Genomic DNA, 27,841 nt, shown 5'->3' with positions numbered 1-27,841 from the left:
CTAAAACAAAGAAACAAACCTTTAGAGAGCTTCTGAAATTCACCCTTGTGATTTCCTCTCAAGTTTCTATTTTGTCTTCTCATAGAAAAAGAAATATTTACTTCTTCCCCATTTTCTCCTTTATCCCAACTGAAATAGAATGTAACCAAGTTCTTCAAAAGACAAGCTTCATTTCCCCCCTAACTACCATTATATACCATAGATAGATAGGTAGGTAGATAGATATAAATATAGATATATTGATAGATGCTACCAGTATATAAGGAGTAAGACCTGACTTACTTTGTTGTCTTCTTTTCAGATGCAAGGAGCTGGTCTCTGTTGCAGAACAATCTTCAGAATTCATCTTTATCCTCGTCACGATCCCTTGGTTAATCCCAGGTCAAGCCAGTCTGTAGTGAAAGTCTTTGCTGGAGCTCTTGTTCAGTCTCTGAGTCTCTGAGATATCTCAGCCTTTATATTCAGTTACGTTGTCTCCACCCGCTTCCTCTCACCTCCGGATCGTTCAGCTACTCCTGTCCTCTTTAATTCATGCTCTAGTGGCCCAAACAATTTACAATGTGGTGTTGTGGTGAGCTACGGGTTTTCCCTGCTGTCTGAAATGTGCTTTCTCACAACTGTAGGTGCAGCGTGAAGAGACAAGCGAGACTTTCCCAGAATCTGAGCTATCCTTTCTTAAATTTGTAGAAAACAAATAATTTAGGAAACAGAATATCTAAGCAAAGCATTAAAAGTTAGGGATTCCTATCTTTGAGATGGAAATAATGTGGGGAGTAATATTTCCCTGGAATCCCATTCATTCATATAATCATATACTTAACAACTATTATTTTATTGAACATCTACTATGAACCTGACACCGTTTGGGGTTAGAGGATTTATTGTTGAATAAGAAAGTTACCATCTCTGTTCTCATGGACCTTTCTCCAGTCTGGAAGAGTTTAACTTAACAAGCTATAAACCGGCTTTCAGCAATGTGTCATTCGATTCTTCCCTGGGGACTAGTTTTTCAAGGTATCATTTAGTAAGTAGCTGGTTTAATGGAGGAAATAGAAACCTTGTGGCTAGAACTTCCTTTCTGTGTTCTAAAGTTGTTTATCTTAAATGATCTGTTTCATTTATCTCCTGTTAATTTTCATGTCATATTTTACTGTCATTTAGACTGCCCTATTTTTCCCCTCAGTAATATCTTATTCTAATTTTCTCCAATCTGCTAGATTATTATTTTCATATATCTCTGACACTTTGGATATTTGAGAATGATTGTTATAAAAATATATTGCCGTAGTATCAGTATCATCCAGATAAGTTATTAAGGTCAACACAAAATGAATGCAGAATATCTGTGTCTAGTGATTTAAGGAGGGGATAAAAATATCACTCTGGTTAATAATCTTAGTGCCCTCAAATTTTATCATTAATATGACTTTAGAGTACAGATATTCTGTTTTCAGAATAAAGCCTTTGTGAAAATGTTATGGTTAAGAGGGTAGAAAATTACCATCTACTGTAAGCTAGTCAGACCATCATATTTATTTGTTTACCTAAGACATGAAGAGGTACACGTTGGTCCTAAAACTCTCTATGTTCTTCTTTATTTTTCACTCAGTTCCTAGTATGTTTTCCACATAGCAGCTAGAGGGGTTGTTCTATAATTAAGTAATATCATTTTGGTGAGAAGTTCACTTCTTCACTTCTCCCACTCGACACAGCTTCTTATCAAAATTACCGTACAATCCAAAGACCTTCTTGTGTATTTGAGAAGACTTTGCTTTATCCATGATCTGGCCCCTGACTACCTCTCCTACCATAGCCACTGCCCTCTCCGATAGTCATGGCTTTGCTGTTCCACAAAAATGTCAAGCATCCTCCCACTACAGGGTCATGCATTTTCTCTAAAAGTTTCTTCCTCCATCTAGTTGCATGTTTTGCCCTCCCTTTAATTCAGTTCACTCACTGTTCAACTATCATTTACCCAGAGAGGTCTTCACTTGCCTTCTCTATGTAAAATAGAACCTCCTATTCTATGACTCCACATGACTTTATCTTTCTCTATGTCACTTGTCAAGATCTGACATTACATTATTGTTTATCACCCACTTTCTTTACCAGACTGTAAGCTGCTTGGGGGTAAAGACTTTTTCTGACTTGTCCCTTCTGTGACTCTAACATCTGACATAGTAACTGGAACCTAGTATGTACTCAGTACATACTTGTTGAATTTGTGAATAAATAAATATGAGTTAATGAAAGAGTATGTATAAAAAACATGAAAGTTCCAAAATATAGAGAGCTGCTCAGGGAGGTTAGTGGGATAGTAGGGTTGAGAAATGAATGCCTTTACATTGCCAGTGGGTAGCAAGGGCATACTTGACTACTGCTGATGAATGACAAAGGGGAAGTGAAGTTTGGTACTTAAGGGAATAGCTGATGTTTTTACTAATTTCTTTGGGTTAAAGAAACTTTGATCTTTTAAATGTTTATTTCATCTCCTAGAGTTGGGAATCTGGGTTAATGTCCACACTTTGACACTAATTACACACAGCGCGTTGTGAAGAATGCATGAGATAATATATATATATATATATATATATATATATATATATATATATATAAATCTGCAATCTTCCAAGTCCATGGGATATAAAGAGAAGGAAAGAATACATACTTACCCACACTGATAACCTTTGCTATGTGTCTCTTCCAGTGCAAAGCAGGGTGTTTCAACAGCTTATTGGACTGACATAAAAGCCATGGTCCAGTTATACCATTTTCCAATGTACGTTTTCCCCTCTGATGATTCCCATATAAGTGTGAAACTCTAATTTTCTTAGCTGGACACCGACTCCCTGCGAAGTTTGAATGTTTCAGAACAATTAGCAGGCTAACAGGCACGCAAAATAGTGTAGTTTTTACAGATAGTTAGTTATCTCCCACAATGTTCCCTCTTACTTCTTATAGGCCAGCTATGTTGACTTTCACTCTGTTCCTCGAAAAAGCTGAGCTTATTTTCATTTTATAGGCTGTGCTCTTGCTCTTATTCCCTCTGATCTCAGATTTTTCATGGCTAAGTCTTTCTTCTCATTTATATCTACCTTACCTGTTACCTACTCAATAAGACCTTCCATGACCACCTGCACAAATTACCTCCCATTAGTCATGACTTATTACCTCACTCTTTTATTTTATAGAACATAATATCATCTGAGACTTTGTAGTTCATTTGTATATAAATATATATATAGTTTTTAAGGTAATAATTATTAACATTTACTTCCCTTACTGGAAAGTAAGGTCTTTAAGAGCACGGACATGGCTGTCTTATACAACGATGAATAACTTGTACCTATAATAAGGCTTAGAACATAGAAGGAGTTCAACGAATATTTGTTGGATATATACATGAAATAATGTTTGTGAATATCAACTCAAGCATTTGTTAGCTATGCAGATTTGGGAAAGTTATACAACTCCACTGGATTTTGGCTTCGTTATGTGTACAGTGAAAGTATCAGCATCCAACTTATAAAGTTTTCGTGAAGAAAACATCATAAGTGAGAAAATTAATTTTCTACCACAGTGTTTGTGTAGATTAGGTATTTAACAATAAGTAAAGGAATAACAGTTTGATTCAGGTCATGAGAAAGAAAAGTTCCTCATTTCACGTAAGATGTTAACAGATAATAACTGAGCAGTCTCAGCATAACTGCTGATATGATGTAATGTGACTCTTGTCTGTCTAGGGTACAGACAGACAGAGGAAGCTGCAGTCTCCTACAACCAACTTTAACAGCTTTCGTGACACTAAAACACTTGTTTATGTGTTCAAGTTTTCTTGCTTCCACAGCCATAATCAGGTGAATGGATATTATATATATATATATATTTACATATGTCTATATATACAAACACATGCATATATATTTATATATTAATGTATAATGTATGTAATAATAAATGTATAATATATGCAATATATGTTAAATATGCCATTATGTAATATATGTAATTGATGTTATATATAACATATATATGTATAATATATGTAATATTTGTTATATATGCCATTGGACACAGGAAAGTGATGTCTAGAGACCTTACTTGATGAAAAGAAATATTTTTAAACATTATGCCATTGATCAAAATCTATTATTTTTGTTCTGAAATCGTTTTTCTCTGCTTGTTTTTATGAGAGCAGCCAAAGTATTTTGTTGAAATCAGCACTTATACAGGTGGCAGTAAGCAGACTTTGAAAACATAAAAACCAGTCAGATTACCAAGAACATGTGCTATCAGTGGGCTTTGTAGGTATCCACTGGCCCTCATGCTATTCAAGTCCTCCACAACAACTTGAACTTTATTGCAAAATTAATTATTTTCTTATTACTCCTCCATCCCCTTTCACAATCAATTTTTTAAGTGTAAGAAATCTGCCTGAGATCTGAGAAAGCAGTCAACTTAAATCTATGCAGAGGCATGAACAATGAATAGGGGTTGCCCAGCACAGTACTGGTTGATACCTGTTGTCCTGATGTGATTATTAAAAGCATGTTATTTCACTTGCAAGAGTGTCTTCCTATGTATATATAATGAATTACATGTTTATATTACTAATCAGTATTTGTTAAATCAAAGGAAGGTATCTCACCTGTGAAATTACACTAAATAGGACAAAGCAAAGTGTAGAGGGTCAGGATGCAGTGTGGTAGAGATTTTGGGGTCAGAAGGTTTTTCGGTTGCTCCTTATTTATCTAAATGTGAAAGCCAACTTCCTGTGTGGTCAGCCCTGATGGCTTCAATTCTCTAAAGCAAAGAAACACATCAAGAAACCTAAAGAAAGAAAACTTGTGCAAATAAACTCTTTAAAATCTCCTTACAAAACACACATGGTCATAATACATAACTTTCAAATTTTTCGGAGATATTTTCTATGTTTTATTTCATAAAGAATACATCAAAACATTAAGGGATATCCACAGGGCAAAGATGATCATTAAGATCTCATAGTTCAGTTGAGAAAGCTGAGATTTAGAGAGAAATTAGTGCCTGGACAAATTTGGAAGAAGTCACTCAGGACACCAGCACTCAACGCAGGTCTCTTTCATGTTTGACCTTATATGAAGAATCCGGGGAAAGGTTCCAGAAAGGAAATGAAGTAATGTGAGCTGCATGCAAAGTGACACAAAGAAGACAGGATATACAGTCCTTATCAGGCAGCAGCTCAGCAGGATGTTCTGGTGGCCCACGTTCACAGAGACCGCAAACTTCAGACCTGATAGAATTTCCAGAGGCAACCTCTTCATCTTTTTTTTAATTTCTTTTTTTCTTTCAATGGGTGAATTAGGTTTCTGAACGGCTTTTAATCTCCTTGGGAATCAAAGCTGCCATTTCTAATGTCTCACCTATTGAATTATACAAATTATGTAAATTGGTAAAATTTATTTTTAAATCACAGATGTGTGTGTGCTCTCCCACTGGTTATCGTAAAGGGTCAGAAGAGGGAACCATGAGTAAGTAAGTGGGGAATTTCCACTTCTAACCACTTTCCAACCTTCTCTCCTCTTTGAACTCACTCTTTGAACTTTCTAATTTTCCTCATTGGTGGAACATCTCCTAAAACATAGAAATGAGTTGGTTTGGAAAGTGTGAGCTGGTATGTTTCTTCTTCCTAACTTGACATAGTGAAGGTAAAATACAATGTTCATGAATACATAAACTTGGACTCTGAAAAATCTATTTTTCAAAGTAAAAGGCATAAAAGAACTATACCAAAGATGAGATATATCTTTATGTAAATTAATTCCAGGCTTCTTACATGTAGGAAGTATTTTGGGGGAGTATTCTCAAAGACAATAGTGTTGAAATGGCAAATATAACACATAGAAATTTTAGGTAGGTAAAGGCCTGTGTCACTAAGTGATGAAAAAAATATATCCATTTGTATCTGAATCTTGATAGATACACAATGAATTTGAACAGACCTGCTTCTCCCACCTCCTGTGGATATGTTTGTACCTACTTACATAGAGAAAAATCTCCGAGTAGAAGACATTCAGGGGTTATTACCACTCTTTTCCCTAATAAATTTGAAGTTTGAATGTATGTATTAAAATATTTCTTGATAGATTGAATTGGCCTTTACTGAGGCAAGATGTTAGAAAAGGAAAATGAAACCCATGGAAGGGAATTTGCCAGAAAGTGGGAGAAGTCAAGGCAGACATGAAAAGTTATAATAGTTTATTATGTATCATTTTAAGCTAACATACTCGACAATTTAAGTAAAATGGACACAGCCTAGATAAACACCTCTTGCAAAACTGAAACAAGAAGAATTTTTAAAAATCTTAATTGTTTTATAAATTTTTAAATAAATTGAACCCATAATTAAATACATCCTCCTTGGGAAATAAATAAAACATGAAAACATAAGTAAAAAACACCATGCCCAGATAATTTTATGTTCCCACCTACCAAACATTTAAGGAAGAAATAAGAAATTTCAGATTCTTCTAGAGAATATAAAAAGATCAAGTCAGAAAAACACTGTATTCAGTTCAATGTCCTTTTAATTTTTCTTCAGATTTCCCATTTGATCCATGAATGATTTAGAAATGTGTTGTTTCATTTGCAAATATTTGTACAACCTAACACCACTGGGCATTGGTAAAAGTCCTCCTCTGACACCAACTGCTGGGTAGGGGAAGAAGTCTAGTTTTTGCACAGAGTTGCCAGTGACTCCCTTGGGAAGGAGGGCATTCATTACTGCCCAGTGAGAATGAATGTCTTGGGTCCTTAGGTGGCTATCTCTAACACCATCCCATTAGGAGTGGGGGCAGTTGGAGTGTCTTGTTACAGATTGGCAAGTGTGGAAATTCAGGTTTGCACCTTGGAGTTTGCTGCTGTGCATGACAGTGGGACCATGTTTTTTTTCTGTGGTGCTTGGCTGGAGAAGAGTAGTTATTAGCTAAAAGTTTTCTGTTTTGCTAGGCTGCCCTTTTCCTGGATTTTTGGTGGAGAGCAGGGTTTTGTGGTGTGGATGTTTTTCTGGCTTCACTGGTTGGCATTTCTGGCTTGCTGGCTTCTTCAGCTCCGTGTCAGGGATAAATGAGACAAAAAGAAATCCCATGGCACTCACCACCGCGCCATTTTTCTAGTCCTGAATTCTCCAGTCGGCCTTATCCTCACCATCTTTCACTCTTCTTATGGTTATTTCATATGGAATATCCAAAGATTTTGTTGTACTTAGTGGGGAGAATAGGGAAAATACTTCATATCTTCTCAGAAGTAGATTCATAAATTTTAGTTTTCACAGTTGATATTATTGAGTACATAAGAAACCCCAATGAATCTATAAACTGTTAAACTATTAGAATATTTAAGACAGTTTAGCTAATTTTCTTGATAGAGAAATAAATGTATATATAATTGAATTTATATAAACGAATAAGAAATATAAGATAAACTTTTTAAAAGAGACATGCTCAACTGTATCAAAAAATCAAATATTAAGGAATAAGTCTAGCAAAAGACATTTAACAAAGCTATGGAATATTGACGCAAATAATAGACATATCCTGTTTAAGGATTAGAGAACTTAATATTGTAAGCTTGACCATTCTTCTCAAATTGATTTTTAAATTCATTGTAATCCCACTCAAAAATCTTAACAAATTTTTAAATGAAAGTTGACAAACTGGTACTAAGTTTAGTTAATTCTTCAAAAGTCTGTAAGTGATCCAGGCTCTCCTAACAGAGAACAAGATTGCAAGACTTGCTTTACCAGTCATCAATAGTTATAAACCTACAGTAACTTAGAGAGTGTGTGTCATGGTACAGATAGAGAAGTTGATGTACAGAGCAGAGTAGAGATACCCATTCGTACGTAAAGACTATTTTATGATACAAGTGATATGGCAAGGTATTGACTAGGTGATGCCCTTTCCAATAAATGTGCTGGGACATTGGATGTCCATGTGAGAAAAAACTAACTTGATCCCTATGACACACACACAAATTAATTCCTCATGGATTGTAGACCTAAATATGAAAAGCAAACTGACAAAGATTTAGTGTTATTGTAATATTTATCCAACCTAACTTTGTGTTTATGATAAAAGAAGGATGTTATAGTTCAATATGATATATTTACAGAAGCATAAGCTAAAAGTCCCTGCTGTGAGAATAATCAACCTCTCCTGTTTCTCCTACAATATTTTTCTATACCAAACACACAATTACACACACATATAATCATTTTGAAAGTGAATATATCTGGCAACTATAATTCATGGATATAGCGTTTCTCACTATATTCAGTTTGAACTTTATTTGACTGCTTTCTAAAAGCCACCTCCGAACTAATTATCCTTTATTGCCAAGCCCATAATTTTTATTTCTTGTCTACTGACGCTACTGCTTAACTTCTGATTCTCTTTTCTTCTTCTGTCTCGTATGGTTTTTCATAACAAATCCATCTTCCCCACTCCTATGAATGGTTTAATCTTCCTAATTCTTTTGCATAATATCTTTTCTTCTAAACATCTTACAGTATCTATGGCTAGAGAAATAGTTCAATTATACGACATAAATCTATATCTAAGAATAGTTTCTATAATAAAGAGGTAACTGTAAGGGGACAAAGAACAGTGAAAGGGAAAATATGAGAAATATTAAAAAAAACACAAGCTACTTTTAAATAATCACATTTAATTCAATATTTCAGAATTCGTTCAGCCAGCTCTATTTATATTGTGAACACTGCACAGAAAGAAACGCAACAGGTTTTTTTTTTTTTTACCTCAAATAAATAAATAACTTGCTCATTAGAAGTACATTTTACTAAACAACCTGACTTTTGAACCCATGCTTTCAACTGTTGTTTCACATACTGCTTTTGTCTGGGAGGCCGTCATTGTTGCTGCATTTCCATACTGCAAGATTACTGCCCTCAAGTTAGGGAACTAGAAATTTATTAGGTAATCACATTATTTAAGGAGTATAAATACAAACTTTATAGTACATTTTTAAACCAAGAATTTATTTAAGATCAAGAATTATTTTAAAAACTCTAATGTTTTAAGCTGGTGATCTATAAAATATGAATGATGACCAAAAAATAGATCATTAGAGCCATGAACTAGTTAAAACAGAAGTGAGAGAGAAGGAGATTTTAATGACAAACTCCAAATGGCTAATAATTGGCTACTTTGTTAAGACAAATACAACAAAGACTGTTAGAGGGGCAATACAAATGTGACTTGCATCAATGCAAGTGAAATCTCTTTTTCTTGGACTATATTTTCAAGATTAAAACTCTTCTGGAACAAAAACTCTATGACAAATATATAGGGTGCTTGGGGCAAGCTGAAGAAAAAGGCACATTAGCTTCCATAGGTGAAGTAATTGTCCAGTAGTAATAGAACAAATACACCAGAAGCAGCACTTCATAAAATTGGCGTTTATAACTATTTCTTTTGTCTGTGTAAACCTATGGCAGTAGGAAATTTATTATGGGAAACAGAACTATATTGAATTTTCCCCTATCTATAGAGAACAATGCTTCGATTGTATTAAACGCTAATATGCCAGTAATTAATAAACTAATCCTTGAACAAATACTTTTTATTGTTTACAAGTTCCAAGCTCTGTAGTGATGTACTGTAGAGGAAACAGAGAAATCTGTAACCTAGTTATAGTCTTCTAAGACCTGACAACATAGACAGGAGAAATAAGCCCACAAATCTAAATACAATAAAAATTGGAAAAGCATGTAAGACAATAATATAAATATGTGATAATGTCATACTAGATCATATGCTAAATGAATGGTTTAGTTTAAAAATCCTATAGGAAAAAATAAATCATTTCAGGTTACAGCAGTGGTAGACATTTCTCAGAGGAGTAGGCGGAAGTGGGTAGAAACTGAAGGTAGAAATAAGTTAATTATGTCTTTACAATATCCTATATGTGAGATGATTAATAGGACATGAAGAAGAATATGTATGTGAAAAGAGCTAGTAAGAAGAGCTGATAACTTAGAAAATGTAAACTGTCATAGAGAAGAAATAAAGATGACTAAACTACTCAATTTAGTAGTACCCTTTATCTAGCTAATAATCTCATAGATTATATTAGCCAAAATAAGTTTACGCTTCCTGGTTATTCCAAACGTAAGATATAAAACATCTACAAGCATAAATTGTAATCACATCTTAATCATCTTTTAACTAAATGCATTTCATATACCTATTATTCTTTTCTCCATGCCAATACTATAGATTCCCTTCTGGTCATCTGTCAGAATTCTTCTCACCTGTTGCAAATGTGCCAGTTTAAATTTTCCTATTTTTCGATTAAAAGGAGCCTAGTACATGCTTCCTCATAGTCTTCTCTCTGACCAATATTCCTCAAAAATCTTCCACTTATAATCAAGGATTTGGCTGGTCTTATAATACGAGTTTGGTAGTGTTTCCAAATCCACTATTTTTCTGAAAAAGTTTATGTTTGCACTTATTATTTCTTTGAGTGTTTAAAAGAGTTGACCTATGAAATCATCTGGGCCTGGAGGATTTTTGTTGTTTGTTTTGTTTTTTAAGGGAAGATTTTTGATGACTACTTCAATTTCTTTAATAGATATAAGGCCATTTTCTGTTTCTTCTTGCATCATTTTAAGTTGGAATTTCAAGGATTTTGGTCATTTCATTTAAGTCATTGAATTTGTTGGTTCATTATATGCTTTTATTATCCTTTTCATGTCTACAAGATAGGCAGTAATAGTTACTCTTCAGATCCTGATACTGCAGACACAAGAGCAACCAGTGAAAAAGAGGAATATATATATATACAAATATATATATTATATTCTCTAATATCTAATCTTTCACTTCTGCTGAGATGAAGTGTAAGTGATCTGTCCGTGGAAATTTGCTAGAACCTTGTAAGCATTTCTGTTTTCTCCAGCCTGATCAAATTCTCACAACGTTCAGGCCATTGTTATTGCCATATCCTTTGAAATAAGCTTCTTTTCTCTGTCTTCCTACTTCCTATGCTTCTTCCTGCCTGGAGATAACTCACATTCTAGTTATTAGAGTATTTTTTCTCAGGTTCTTCACACATGGACCAGAATCTTAGTAATTTCAGTGTTCTAGCCCATATGCTGCATATCTCTGAGAAAGTCTATTGCTGATAATCTATGCAATTCCTCTTTATCAGGGGATATCAAGTCTAGAGTAATTAAATTCTAGTTATTTTAATTGGCCCTAAATTTTATTAACTTTATAGTGAAAATAATATTTGTACTTATCATATAAGGTAGTTACAAAATATAAGTTAATACATGTAAAACCCTTAAAACAGTGCATGGCTTAAAGTTGGTGCTCAAGAAGTGTTAGCTGTTATACCTCACTGGTCTTTATAATCTGACTGCTGGCAAAGAATTGATATCACTTTAATTATGGAGACCAGTTAGGATTTATTTTCTGAGTTAAAGAATGGTATCTACTGCCTCCTGAAATACCAGGGCTACATGCAAGAGCCTGAATAGATTCTAATTTCTATTAGGAAGGGTGAAAAGAAGAATTGTCTACTGGGTAGGAAACCATAACAACCTGCAACAATTATTGCAAAAGATTTACCAAAAAGAAATCTTTGTTGCTGATCTTCATATTCAAGCTCTGGAACTTTATATCCCTAGTTTACATTTATCTTAGTCTCCTAACAGGAAATTTTAAAACCACATCAGGTAACTAAAAAAGAATTTTAAGTGCTATTGCCCAAACACCATAGAGGTTTTCTATGGTAGAGAAGTTAAAGAAATGGGTGGGGAGTAGCAAGATCAGATAAAAAGGAAAAAAATAAAACTAGTTTATATCACTAGTCAAAGCCAGAAATAGAGAGGTTTAACATGCCTTGTGATGCAAATGGTAGAGCCTTAGGTAGGATATCATAAATGGATGCAATTTGAAGATTAGCTGCCATTAATGGATGAACTTAGAGAAGCTCTTCTATTTAACTGAATTGTGCTCATTCATTTTACAAATATTTAATGGGTACCTACTTTGTGGAAAACATTGAAATAGGTACTGGAGATACAGAACTGGCAAAACAGTCATGATATCTATGTTTTTACAAGTGTTCAGTCTATCAAGTAAGCCAAACAATTGGTAATTTAGTCTTTTCTCTTTTTCTCTTGGTCATTATAGCCAAAGTTTTAATATGTTGTTGATTAAAAAAAAAACCTTCTGGTATCACTGATTTTTCTGTATTGCTTTTCTATTCTCCATTTTCTCTCACATTTCATTATTTCCTTCCATTTTCTTGCTTTAGGTTGAGTTGACTCTTTTATTTCTAGTTTTTTCTGGGAGAAGTCTAGCTTATTGATTTGGATCTCTCTTCTTTTTTACTGCAGGTGTTTATGGCAATACATTTTCCTCTAAGCACTGCTTTTGTTGCATGCCATAAGGGTTCTTTTTTGGGGGGGGGTATGTTGTATGTTTATTTTCATACATCTCAAAGTATTTTCTAATTTCTCATGTGATTTCTTCTTTGACCCACTGTTATTTAGGAGTGTGTTGTTTAATTTCTATGCATTTATGAATTCCCCAAATTTCTTTCTGCTATTAATTTCTAATTTCATTCCTTGGTAATCAGAGGACATAACTTATATGATGTCAGTTATTTTAAGTTGATTAAGACTTGTTTTAACTTATTTTGACTTAACATATGGTCGATATGGAGAATGTTTTGTGTCCACTTGAAAATAATTCTTCTGTTGTTAAGTGTTCTATGGATGTCTGATAAGTCTAGTTGGTTGTATTGATTGTAGTTCTATTCTTACTTTTTTAAGGATTTTCCATACTGTTTCCTATGGTGGCTGCACAAATTTACAGTTCTGCCAACAGTGTACAAAGGTTCCTTTTTCTCCACATCCTCTCTAAAGTTTGTTATTTTTTGTCTTTTTGATGATAGCCTATTCTAACGGGTGTGAGGTGATATCTCATGGTGGTTTTCATTTGATTTTGCATTTGATTTGCATCATGAATAATTAGTGATGCTGAACATCTTTTCATGTGCCTGTGGCCATCTATATGTCTTCTTTAAAAAAAATGTCTATTCAGGTCTTCTGCCCATTTTTAATACATTTTTAAAATTCTAATGTTGGAATCAGTTTTCTATTTTCAAACATATTTTACAAAGCCAGCATTATCCTGATGCCAAAACCAGACAAGGACACCACAAAAAAACAGAATTACAGGCCAATACTACTGATGAACATAAATGTAAAAATTCTCAACAAAATAATGGAAAACAGAATTCAACAGTACATTAAAAGGATTGTACACCATGATCAAATGGGATTTAGTTCATGGACGCAAGAATGATACAATATCCACAAATGGATCAACATGGTACTACATATTAACAAAATGTAAGGTAAAAATCATATCATTTCAATAGATGCAGAGAAAACATTTGATGGAGTTCAACATCCATTTATGACAAAAACTCTCAACAAAGTGGGCATAGAAAGACGTGCCTTAACATGATAAAGGTCATATATGACAAACCCACAGCTAACATTATACTCAATGGTGAATGCTGAAAGCTTTTCCTCTAAGGTCAGGAACAAGGCAAGGATGTCCACTATCACTACTTTTACTCAACATATTATTGGAAGTCCTACTTACAAGAAATTAGACAAGAAAAAGAAATAAGCATCCAGACTTGAAGGGAAGAAGTAAAACTGGCACTATTTACAGATGACATGATACTATATATAGAAAACCCTAACAACTCCACCCAAAAAAACTTGCTAGAAGTAGTAAATGAATTTGGCAAAGTCACAGGATTCAAAATCAATATACAGAATTCTGTGGCATTTCTACACACTAATAACAAACTATCAGAGAATATAAGTCCCATTTTCAATTTCCCAGAAAGAATAAAATACCTAAGAATAAATTTAACAAAGTAGGTAAAAGATCTGCACTCTGAAAACTATAAGATACTGATGAAAGAAATTGATGAAGACACAAATAAATGGAAAGATATCCTGTGCTCATGTATTGGGAACTAATATTGTTAAAACGTCTGTACTACCCCAAACAGTCTACAGATTCAATGCAATGCCTATCAAAATACCCATGACATTTTTCACAGAACTAGAACAAATAATCCTAAAGTTTGTATGGAACTACAAGAGACCACAAATAGCCAAAGCAATCTTGAGAAAGAAAAACAACACTGGAAATATTACTCTCCCTGATGTTGAGCCATTCTACAAAGCTATAGGAAACAAATATATATACTATGGTACTAACACAAAAACAGACACAGAGGTCAGTGGAATAAAATTAAGAGCCCAGAAATAAACCTGCATTATTATGGACAATAGATTTATGACAAAGGAGCCAAGAACATACAATGGAGAAAAGATAGACTCTTTACTAAAATGATATTGTGAAAACTGGACAGCTATATGCAAAAGAATGAAACTAGACTACTATCTTATATCATACACACAAAAAAACTCAAAGTGGATTAAAGACTTAAATGTAAGACACGAAGCCACAAAATTCCCAGAAGATAACATAGGCAGTACACCCCTTGACATAAGTCTTAATGGTGTTTTCGTGGATCTGACTCCAAAAGCAAGGGAAACAAAAGCAAAGATAAACAAATGGGAGTATATTAAGCTAAAAAGCTTATGCAAAGCAAAGGAAACCATTGTCAAAACGAAAAAGGTAACCTACTGAATAGTAGAAGATATTTGCAAATCACATATCCAACAAGAGGTTAATATCTAAAATATATAAACAACTCATACAACTCAAAAAAACAAAAACAAAAAAACCCCAAACAACCCAATAAAAATGAGCAGAAGATCTGAATAGACATTTTTTCAAGGAAGACATATAGATGGCCACAGGCACATGAAAAGATGTTCAGCATCACTAATTATTCATGATGCAAATCAAATGCAAAATCAAATGAAAACCACCATGAGATATCACCTCACACCCGTTAGAATAGGCTATCATGAAAAAGACAAAAAATAACAAATGTTAGAGAGAACGTGGAGAAAAGGGAACCTTTGTGCACTGTTGGTGGAACTGTAAATTGGTGCAACTACTATGGAAAACAGTATGGAGAGTCCTCAAAAAATTATGAATACAACTACCGTAAGAGCCAGCTATTCCACTTCTGGGTATTTATTTGAAGACTAATTTGAAAAGATACGTGCATCCCTATGTTCATTGTATCATTATTTACAATAGCAAAGATATGGAAACACAGTGTGCATCAGTGAATCAAAGGATAAGGAAGCTGTGATATATATACACAATGGAATATTATTCAGCCATAAAAAATAATGAAATCCTGCCATTTGCAACAATATGGATGGAACTTGAAGGTATTATGCTAAGTGAAATAAATCAGAGGAAGAAAGACAAATACCATATGATTTCACTTATATGTGGAATCAAAAAAACAAAACAAAATGAACAAAAAAAAAAACAAACAAAAACAAACTGATAGGTAAAGAGGTCAGATTATTGGTTACCAGAGGGGAAGGGGGTTGGTGGGGTGGGTGAAATGGTTGAAGAAGTTCAACTGTAAAATGATGGTTGGTATTTAGCGATCACTTTGTAGTGTACACAGACATTGAATTATAATGCTGTACACCTGAAACTTATATACTTATAATTAAACAAATTTTCTACTCCTTTCCATCCCTCCTCTCCTCTGGGACTCCTGTATACCGAGACTGATATGCTTGTTAGTGTTCCACATCTGTCTGAGGCTCAATTCATTTTTCTTCATTCTTTTTTTTTTCTTCTGTTTCCCAGACTTGAAAATCTCAATCAATTCACCTTCAAGTTCACTGATTCTTTCTTTAGCCAAAACTGCTGTTGAGCCCTTCTAGTCAATTTTTAATTTCACTTCTTGTCATTTTCAACTCCAGAAATTCTATTTGTTTCTTTTTTGTGATTTCTATATCTTTACTGAGATTTTCCACTTGCTGAGACATTATTCTCATACATGGTTGAGAACATGGTGGCTTTAGTCCTTTGAAAATGTTTAAAATAGCTGATTGAAAAGCTCTGTCTTAACCTCTGCTTGTACAGAGCCTTAAGGTCAGTCAGAAGTGAGAATTTAGTGCCTTCTCAGGTCTTCCTTGAGCACGTTCACAGCCCTACACATGCACGTAGCATTCCATATTTCTAGCAATATGTTAAGTTTTTCAAAGCCCTCTATGAACATCTTATCCCCAAGTTTCTCTCTTAAGTTTTTTTTATCAGCCTTTTCTTTGCCCCAACACTTATGGCTACCTCAGGAAGCTATAATGTTCAGCAATTGGTACAGATTGTTTTTGACAAATGCCCCTGGGGAACACACTGTTTGCACTGAGCAAGTTCTGTTTGACTCTCTCAGGTCAAGAAAAAACATGCCCTACAGATGGGAATTTCCAGGGAATGCCAGCTAGTTCAAACAATGACTATTCTGAGAATCACTTTTTGAGGACTTCCTAATTCTTTCTGTCCCCTCCAGTTCCTGTTCTGCTGCTGGTTTTCACAGCTACTGTAGTTGCAAGACTGTTGGTTTTCAAGGCTGCTATGAAGCTGAGAAGAAGGGGATGGGAACAGAGCAAGTGAAAACTCCACAACAGTCACTGTTCTTAATGAGATGCAGCTGTTTTCTTGAATAACTTATAGTATATTTTTGCAAGTCTTTGGTGAAGTTCCAGCATTCTGAGAAAGTTGATTTTGACATTTTTTGTCAATGTTCTTATTGACTTTATGAAGGGATAGCTTTTCGTAGGTCATTATTCCATTCCTGCTGATGTTTGGCTAGACAATTTTACGTGTAATTATGATGAAGTATGTTTATTATTTTGATAATAAAAATAAAGAGAGCTATAGAAACATATTGGGGGAATTTCTCAAGTATGAGGATAGTTTTATGTAAAAAGTAGTATTTAATATGAGGAGTAAATTTGAACATAGATTTTCCAGGTAAATAAGACAGAAGAAGAGCTTTTAGACAGGGACAAATAGTGCAAATCTCAAATATGGGAGGAGGAATAGCCAATTAGAGGGACTGAAAGAAATCCAAGAAGCTGGAATGAAGTGAGACTAGAGAGTGAAGCAGAGGACAGAGTTAAATTACAAAGAACCAAAATAAATGCTGTTAAATGGTTTAGAATTATTCTAAGTACAGTGATAAATCTCTAAAGTGTTCTAACTGGAATCAGATATTCATTTTTAGAGGGATCACTCAGGCTGAGTAATATAGGATGTACTGGGATCAACTGTTGCCATAAAAAGGTGATTGTATTCAAGACAAGCATGTGGCAGTAGAGATGAAGGAAAGTTGTCGAGTTAAAGACACGATTAGTAAAACAGTGTATGATTAACTGGATAAGGGAATTCAAGGAGAGGAGATGCAGAAATAGAAAGTCAGATATGGTCCTCGTGTTTTGATACAGACAATGTGGGCAGTATTCTTTAAATAATATAGAGAATAAAGATTGGACTTAGGGGAGAATCAAAATGATGAGGTCAGTTTCTGGACTCTGGGGGATTCACCAATGTGTATTTTTAATAGACATTTAGATATATGATTCTAGCCCTAAGCAAAGGATTCTAATCAAGAAAATTATATGTGTGTGTGTGTGTGTGTGTGTGTGTGTGTATATATATGTGTGTGTGTGTGTATGTATATATATATATATATACATACACACATATATATATGTATATATGTTCCGACTTCTTTATCTTTTGATTTAAAAAGTAATTTTCTATCTGCAGTGGATGCAGTGTCATGGCCCCATTCTCGACTAAAGAATTCACTCCCTCAGTTGATAGGAGTTGGCATCTCACAGTTTTCAGCTGAAGCTCTATGGTATGGCTTTTTGCCAAAAGATACCACCTTCTCAAAGTCACTCTCTCCCTCAGGAACAACTGCATCAAATGACTCTTTCATGTGAGACTGTAAACACCTAGACCTCTCGCCTTATATCAGGACAAATTTAAAGGACCACTCAGTTTCTGAGCTCCCTGTAGTGGCAACTAAAGCTTTTGTTGGAACTGAATCACAGTTCAAAGTTTCCCTCTACCCAAACAGAAGTTTCTCTTTCTCATACACAGGTGTTGATTTTGAGGTACCTCCCTAATTAACATCCTGTATGCAAACCTCCATCTGAGTGTCTGTTTCCTGAGGAAGCTGACCTGCAACACAGTCTGAAGAAATACTGGGGGCAAAGCTTAGCAAGAAAAGTGGAGTTTCATCCTTGCTCTATTTATTTTTTGGATGATTCATGTAATCTTTTCTTTTTGGGAGCAATACTACAAAGGAATGAGAAAATGTAGAATTTTTCTGCAGCCTGTATCTTGCCAATAGCTGCTTCTCCAGCTCTCTTGCATCTGCCATTCTGGAGGACACTTACAGTGAACGTTTGGACTCTCCAATAAACACATGGAAATGCGTATTTTTGCATGAAACACCCCACATTTGTAGAAAACATAAAAGTGACACATACAGAAGAAAAGCAAACATGGTTCTATTTACTGAGGTCAGAATATATAGATCCATATTTTTTCTTATCAGCAGCTTCATCCATCCTTTTTCGTTGAGATATAATTGACATAAAACACTGTATAAGTTTAAGGTATACAATACAATGATTTGACCTATATACATCATGAAATGATTCCAACAGTGGGTTGACTGAACATTGATCATCTCATATAGATACAACATTAAAGAAATAGAAAAAGAATATTTTTTTATTGCGATGAGATCTCTTAGGATTTACTTTCTTAACAACTTTCACATGTAATGTACAGCAGTGTTAATTATCTTTATCATGTAGTACACTACATTCCTAGTACTTATTTACCTTATAACTGGAGGTTTGTAACTTTTGATCACCGTCATCCAATTTCCTTTCCCCCCGCCCCCCGACTCTGGTAGCCACTAATCTGATCTTTTTTTCTATGAGTTTGTTTGTTTTTGAAGTATGGTTGACCTACAACCCTACGGTAATTCCTGGTACACAACATGGTGATTCAATATTCCTATAAATTTCAAAATGATCACCATGATAAATCTAGTTTTCATCTGTCACCATACAAAGATATTACATAATTATTGACTATATTCTCCACACTGTGTATTTCATAACTGCGACTCATTTATTTTGCAACTGAAAGTTTGTATCTTTTTTAAATTAATTTTTTTTATTGGACTACAGTTTATTTACAGTGTAGTGTTACTTTCTGCTGTACACCAAAGTGAGGAAAGTTTGTATCTTTTAATCTTCCTTACCAATTTCACTCCCCCCCATGCCCCTCCCCTCTGGTAACTGTTTGTTCTCTGTATCTATTACTCTGTTTCTGTTCAGTTATGTTTGTTCATTATTCTTTTAGATTCCATGTATAAGTGAAATGATACAGTATTTGTCTTTGTGTGATTTATTTCACTTAGCATAATACCCTCCAGGTCCATCCATGTTGTTGCAGATGGCAAGATTTCATTCTTTTTTGCGGCTGACTAATATTCCATTCCATCTTCTTTATCCATCCATCTATCTATGGGCATTTAGGTTGCTTCCATATCTTGGCTATTGTAAATAATGCTGTTGTGAGCATAGGGGTGCATACATCTTTTCAAATTAACTTTTTCATTTGCTTCAGATAAAATGGAATTGCTGGATCATATGGCTCTATTTTTAATTTTTGGAGGAATCTCCATACTGTTTTCCACAGTGGCTGCACCAATTTACATTCCCACCAACAGTGCACCAGGGTTCTCTTTTTTCCATATCCTCACTACACTTGTTATTTGTTGTCTTTTTGATAACTATTCTGACAGATGTGAGGTGATATCTCATTGTGGTTTTGATTTACATTTCCCTGATGATTAGTTGTGTTGAGCATCTTTTCATGTACCCACTGGTCATCTGCCCTTTTTTAAGAAATCACTTTAACCAGGAGTATGGTATAGTCTGGCTGACAACCTTCCAAGGACAAATTATGTGTGCAGATGATTTTCCCAAAGAAATAGGAAGAAAAATGCTGGGAAAACAAAATTTATATTTATAATTATCATAGCTGAGGCTACATATCTATATAAATTTTTTTCATTGACCAAGTGACTAATTGGTTTGAATGATAGGTGTACTGAATTGAATATGATTGAATGGTAAAGTCAATAAGCATCTAATATCCAAAAATACAACAGAACATATCCAATATTAAATTGATGAATAAAATAGGAAATATCTTTATTTATCCAGATTTTCAACTGTAAAGCACTAGTGTCCCATGCTTCTCAAAAAATATCAGAAAAATAAGAACGATGAGAAGTAGATGAATGCCATGGTCCCTGCCCTGGACATGTATAGTCCAATTTAAGATATAAACCTTATAAATAAATCATTTTACCTGCAAAAGTATAATTTTAAAATGACATAATTACCCAAGTTGGTAAAAAGGAGAGATTTAATAATAAGCCTTGCTAAGGGGCTGTATAATAAACCAGTTGTAGACAATATAGGTAACAATCTTGCTTTCAATGTTGGAACAACTTTTCAAGTTGCCAGGTTTTAGGAAAACTCACCTTTCATTTTTCATTAAAGTCTCAGAATTTATTTGCACTCAAATAAGGATATAACTCCTACACTTCCGTTTCCTTTACATGTTTCTCTTGATTTCACCACAAAAGCTACGTAACTTATAGGAAGTTAATTGAACTTCTTTTCTTAGAAACAGGAAGTTACACATTTAAAGGGTATTTTTTTAGGGGTACTGGAAGTTTACAATTTCATTCAAATCTCAAGATAAAGAAGTAACTAAGGTCATAGTTTGTAACTCTAATTATAACTTATTATAATAAGTTACAGTTTGTAACACTATTATAATAAAACCCTAATACAAAACATAGGTCAAAATAGCAAATAACTGAATTAATTGAAAGGATAATAAAATGAGAATGATAATAAGGAGTATAAATATAGAACTCAATGGACCTTAAAATCCAGTGAAGCAAAAAAAAAAAAACTTTTTTCTTAAATGTTTGTATCTGTATGAGCACAAACTGGGATTGTAAATTTCTTTTAGTAACAACAGAATCACCTTTGCATACCTCTTGTCACAGCTAGGTGACTTAACCAATATAATTTGGTTAGTCCTCTGTAATTTTATCCACTTTTGTGCCTACATTTTACCTGTGCCTGAATAGATCTATCTAGCTGGGGAATAACACAAAACCACATTGGAATGTCTCTTTTTAGAAGTATATACAACTCTAGATTTCTTTATCTCTCTTTCCATCCCTCCTTCTCTCTCCCTCGCTCTCTCTCACTCTCTCTCTCTATTTGACTTGCATGAAACTCTCTCTCCTTCTAAGTTACTGGGTACTTCTTCTGTCGGCAGAATCCTTTCTTTCCTCTTTTGTTTTCTTTTAATACTCATCAGCTTCTTAGATGAGCCCATTCAGCCTAAATGCTACCTACATTCTCATTCCATACCTCTCCGTCAACTGCTTGCCCAACCTCTCTACTTCAAAGTCAAATAGGCATCTTGTACTTAAAATGTTCAAAACTAATCTTCACATCTTGCCTTTCATACAGGGTTATTTTCCAGTTATTGACATCTCAGTTAATGGTATTTTCATCCCAGTAACTCAGGCCAAAAACTCCTGAAGCATCAATGTCTCCTCTCTTTGTCTTCAATACTACATCTAACCCATCTGTGAGTTCTTCCTTTATACACACAGAGTCTCCAGCTCCAGTGTTACCACTGTATTTCAACCAACTCTTGCCTGTCATTGTAACAGATTTTTAATTGTGATCTTTCAACTTCTGCCCTTGCAGAAATTGCAAACTGACTGCCCTTTTTTATGCTGGGACCTTGCTTTATTTTCCTTCAAGGCATTTCCTCATCAACTGAATTATATAGTTTTTTGTTTGTTTGGTTGGTTTGTTGGTTTATTGCTTATTTCCCTCCATATGCGTGTAAGCAGCAGGAGATCATCAGTTTTGTTGTATTCAATGCTCTATCCCTGGTACGTAGAACATTGCCAGGGAGTAGATGTTCACTAATTATTTTTTGAATTAATTAATAAATCAATGTGTGCATATGATAACAACAAAGTGAGTAGATTGAGGGTGGTCATATTAGAAAAGTTGACTTCTCTGAATCATTCAGATTTCTTCTAGGCTTCAGATTTGTGGCTATGGTAGTGCCCAGGAAAGAATCAGACACTGGAGAAACAATGTGCGATACCAAGTCCAAGAATAAGACATAGAAGCCTTTTAACTTTGGGGTGCCATGTACTTTTTCACTTCTACCTTGCTTTGAAAGATGCCACGACTCTGTAGCTCCCAAACAACCTCATTACCAGTGGTTCATTATATACCCAGCTTGAGCCTGTGGAAAAATCTCCTGCTCTTTTTTTTTTCTGGACAGAAGATACTGGTGGATTTGCAGGGGATCTAGTCTGAGTAATCAAAGATTTTCATACGGTTTGTATTGCACTGATTTCTCTTCTTGTGTCAGTTAACCACCAAACGTTTATTGTAATTTAAGTTTCTATCCTCAAGACTTTTCATATCTTTGCCATAGGAGAATGATAGAAATTCAAGGAGCAGTGGTATGTAGACTGCTGACATACTGTGTGATGAACAGGTTGGCCTTTGCATGAGTTTTTGGCAGATCTACTTGATTGACATCTCGTGTTCACAACCAGTCTGACTATTCAAAAATTAAAAATTGAGCTGAGACCTATATGGTGATCGTTTTTAAGTTTGGGAAGATATTAACATTATTGCTGTTGTTATCAGTGTTGTTATTATTATCATTTAATATCTGATAGTTGAAGATACTACAATGTTATTTCTTCAGGGGGAAAGTAATCTTGGCTTTTCTGCTGTCTTCTTCTGGATAAATCTTAAAATCATTTTTCCAATATTGTCATGGTCATTATTGACCTATTGCTGTATTCTATATTCGGTACTCAATTTTCTTCTTAATGGACTTCTCAGAAGAATTTGATATGATGATCTTATCCTTTCCTTTATAAACTTTCTTTGTTTGCTAGAGAAGTAGGACTAATAATATCATTAATATCAAGATTCTCATCTTCACTACCTCTAGCACGCCCTCTGACTCCACCACTATCATTTTTCTCATGTGAAATATGCATAAAGGTTATTCTTTGTCCCATATTAACTTTCTTGGATGTTTTATTTATTTATTATTATATTTAAATTAGTCATATTTGTAACTGTAATATGTAGCCTGCTATGTGATCTGAAATGACAGTGGAGGATTTATGTAGAATGTTATTTTCATGAGTCTGCACTGAAATTTCATACTCACTGGTGAGATTTTTGTTAATTTTCTCCCATAAGTATATGTATATATATATATATATTTGTATGTATGTGTATATATATATGTGTGTGTGTGTGTGTGTGTGTGTATATATATATCTATATCCATTGCCAGAATTATGTCTCTATTTCTCCATTTACTTGGATAGTCCTAATTTTTATTTCTTTTTAAATGAAAAATGAGATAAAAATGTCAAATTCTAAGATTCTGAATAAATTAGAGCTAGACATAGATTTGTTTTCTTTTTTCACTGTTTTGATTTCAATTCAAAAGAATATTAAACCTTCAGATATTATTTGGGCTGGAACATGTTCCACTTTGTTTTCTCAGTAGGATATGAAACAGGGAGTCAGCGTCATTTAGGACAATGACTTCTCAGAAAAAAGAAAACATCACATATTTTCATTTGTCACAATTTTTGAAATGTAACTTTTTAGCAAAAGTTTACATAGATCTTACTGTGGCCTACTTTGACTCAATACCTAACACACAATTCATTAATTCCATTTTTTACTCCTTAAAGAGAGAAAGAAAATTTATTAATTTTACAATAATGTTAGAGTCTTCAGGCCTGTTGAAGGGTATTTGGCATAGGGTCTCCAAAACAGATTGGCACTGAGAATATTTCAATTTAAGTTTTGTAAGTTATTTTTTTAAAGTTTTTTGGTAAGTTTATTTTTGTAAGTAGCATTCTGAAGAGGAAACATGTTTATAAAGCAATAAATTTGTTTATTTGTGGCATATATATTTTTCAAACAATAAAACTGAAAAAAAGAAACTGATTTGATTAGTGATTTCAGGGGAGCTGACTTTAGTACAATGGAATTACTAAATCAATAGCATAGATATTGATTATTTTCAGCCATAAACTTGAAATGCATATTCAGTTAACTCATGTTGTATTAAATAATACAGAAAATTTTTAAATCTAAGTTACTTTAGTTCATTTTATTTTAATAATTTTAATTTTTTGGTAGGGAAGGTAGTCCTAAAAACTAAATTTTAAAAGATTGATCCATTGTTCCTGCCTAATATACTTGGAGAATGAAAGCAGATATTAATAAATAGTATGTAACAGTACTGAGCCCAATGACCAGATCAGTATAGATGATTATTCAATATTAAACAAACATAACTAGATTGTTTTTGCATGCCTCAAGAAAAGAATTAGATTAATTAATAGATGCGAGGGAGTCAGTGAGTTAAGGCACACTTCTTGGTGATTTTGTGTTTCAAATTACTACCTAGGAGTAAATGAAATCAGCAGGCTGATTTTCTGACAATGCTGTCTTCAGCCTTCTTTTTCTCTGTTCCAGCAAGAACTCTCCCTGGCTGACCTCAGTTCCGCTTGTGAACTGGTGCTCTCTAGTGGTAATGGGAGGGCTTAAAGAAAGAGCCTGCTACCGGTGTGATTGTGAGATAAACACATCTGGGTGGAGAATGAAGCGAAGATTCTCATGTTGCTCTCCCTGAAAACACCTTCTTTCGCCCAACAGAATACTTTTTGCCAAATCCTACCTTCCCGTCCAGTCATTCTTCATTTGTGAGTTTTGGAAGATTGTATCTTTCAAGGACTTGGCCCATCTCACTTAGGTAATCAAATTTGTTAGCGTAGAGTTGTTCATAATATTCTTGTATCATCCTTTTGATGTTCATGGAATTTGTAGTGATATCCCCTGCTCCATTTCTGATATTAGTAATTTGTGTCTTCTCTCTTTTTTCTTAGTTAGCCGGGCCAGAGGCTTATCAATTTTATTGATATTTCCAAAGAACCCACTCTTGGTTTCATTGTCTTTCTATATTCACATTTTGTTTTCAATTTCATTGATTTTTTGCTCTAATTCTTATTATTTCTTTTCTTCTGCTTACCTTGAGTTTAATTTTCTCTTTTATTTCCTAGTTTGCTAGGGTGGAAACTTAGATTATTTATTTTAAATTTCTCTTCTTTTCTAATATATGCACTCAATTCTATAAATTTCCTTCTAAGGACTGCTTTTGCTGCATCCCACCAATTTTGATAAGTTCTGTTTTATTTTCATTTAGTTCAAATATTTTTAATTTCTCTTGAGATTTCTTCTTTGATCCATGTGTTATTTAGAAGTGTGTTGTTTAGAGAAAAGGGAACCCTCCTACACTGTTGATGGGGAATGTAAATGGGTACAGCCACTATGGAGAAGAGTACAGAGGTTCCTTAAAAAACTAAAAACAGAGCTACCTATGATCCAGCAATCCCACTCCAAGGGATATATCTGGAGAAAACCATAATCTGAAAGGATACATGCACCCCAATGTTCATTGCAGCATTATTTACTATAGCCAAGACATGAAAGCAATCTAAATGTCCACTGACAGTGGAATGGATAAAGAAGATCTAGTGTATATATATTACTCAGCCATGAAAAAAGAAGAAAATAATGCCATTTGCAGCAACAGGGATGGGCCTAGAGATTATCATACTAAGTGAAGTAAGTCAGACAGAGAAAGACAAAGATATCACTCATATGTGGAAGCTAATTTTTTAAAAAATGAAACAAATGAACTTATTTACGAAACATAATCAGACTTACAGATATTGAAAACAAACTTATGGTTACCAAAGGGGAAACATGGTGTGGAGAGATGTTGGGATGAACATACACATACCACTGTATATAAGATAGTTAACCAACAAGGACCTACTGTATAGCACAGGGAATTCTACTCAATATTCTGGGATAACCTATATGAGAAAAGAATCTAAAAAAGAATGAATATATGTATATGTATAACTGAACCACTTTGCTGTACACTTGAAACTAACACAACATTGTAAATCAACTATACTCCAATAAAATTTAAAAAAAAGAAGTGTGTTGTTTAATCTCCATGTAGTTGGGATTTTCTAGTTATCTTTCTTAATGATATCTAGTTTAATTCCATTGCAACCTGAGAGCAGACATTGGATGATTTCTATTCTTTTAAATTCGATTTTTTCCTAAAAATTAAGTTCTTCTTTCAAAGCTCAGTATTATGTTAATCTAATACTTTTTAGTACAACAAAACTATTTACTTTCATTTGTTGTAAGACTACTATATTGAAAAATATCAGTTGTAGATATGGATTTGTGCAAAACCAGGCATAAATACCCCATGAGAAAATCAAGCAAGATATATTTATTTAAAGTATGCTGAAGGAGAATAAAGTAAAGATCAATTAGTAGTATTTTTCCAGGCCAGATCAAGGAATAGATTTTTTTCCCTAAGTATCACTGAGCCCACAGTTGTAAAGGATACCATCTGAATGAATGAGTGTTAAGATAGACTTTCTACAACCATGCAGGTGCTTCCCTAAGAAAAATTCTGCTTTCAGGCCAGTCATGATATATTCCAGGGACCTCCTTTTGGGCTTCATTATTCTTGGAGTTATACCATATGACTCAGGTAGTATGCTCAGATATGAACACAATTTTAATGCTTAACCTGAGCTTTCCCAAGCTAACAACCTGGTCCAAGTATTTTCTCAAACTCAGGGTTCCTAAACCTGAAAGAAAGTCAAGTTTCCAGAAATTTCAGGGAGCTGTGTTAATGAGCAGTTAGAATAACTATGTGGCATATCTTATATATATCCTTTAATTAAACAGATTAAATTCCCCACAACAATGAATCTGAATCACAAACTTAATGACTATATGTTAAATTTTTCAACTATATTTTCATGAAAGTTTGCTTGAAATAAATACCCAGGATAGTGTCAGGCATGTAATAATTCCTCAGTAAACATTAGGTAAATTTGAATGATTAGTAGGATGCTAAAATATGATCATTCCTGTTTAATTTTAACTGAGAGTATATATGCCAAGAACAATTCTATGGATACTAGACTGCTTGTACCGGGCATGCTAACAAACTCGCAAAACTGATTTTTCAAATTTTAATCCATCATCTGCTTCCAGAGTACATTAAGAATTTATGCGTGTTCAGGTCTCTGCTTAAATTTTTAATCCATTTTGAGTTGATTTTTGTGTATGGTGTAAGATAAGGGTCTAATTTCCTTCATTTGCAAGTGGATATCCAATTTTTCCAACACCATTTGTTGAAGAGACTATCTTTAGCCATTGAGTATTCTTGCCACTGTTGTCAAAGATCAGTTAACTATGTATGTGTGGATTTATTTCTGGGCTCTCTATTCTGATCCATTGGTCTATATGTCTGTCTTTATGCCAGTACCATACTGCTTTGATTACTGTGTATTTGAAATATATTTTGAAATCATGAAGCATGATGCCTCTATCTTTGTTCTTCTTGCTTAAGATTGCATTGCCTATTCAAGGTCTTTTGTAGTTCCTTATAAATTACAGGATTTTTTTTTCTAATTTTGTAAAAAATGCCACTGGGTTTTTTTGGCTGCGTTGTGTCATTGTTGCTATGCGCGGGCTTTCTCTAGTTGCGGTGAGCAGGGG

At 34.0% G+C, this 27,841-nt stretch overlaps 1 protein-coding gene across 1 annotated transcript in view; it reads right to left on the bottom strand.

Annotated features, from left to right (window-relative positions):
* CD69 (CD69 molecule) overlaps positions 1-27,841 on the bottom strand; it is a 42,374-nt gene that overhangs the window by 9,377 nt on the left and 5,156 nt on the right. Inside the window, exon 2 of the mRNA XM_082420384.1 lies at positions 283-27,819. Coding sequence (XP_082276510.1) covers positions 283-346 — 64 coding nt within the window. The 5' untranslated portion in view covers positions 347-27,819. The remainder of the gene's footprint in view (positions 1-282; positions 27,820-27,841) is intronic.

This window comes from Balaenoptera physalus, assembly GCF_965194825.1.
Source record: "Balaenoptera physalus genome assembly, chromosome: 13".
Lineage (NCBI taxonomy): Eukaryota > Metazoa > Chordata > Mammalia > Artiodactyla > Balaenopteridae > Balaenoptera > Balaenoptera physalus.
Note: the sequence above shows the minus strand (reverse complement) of the source record. Positions and strands in the feature narration are given on the sequence as shown.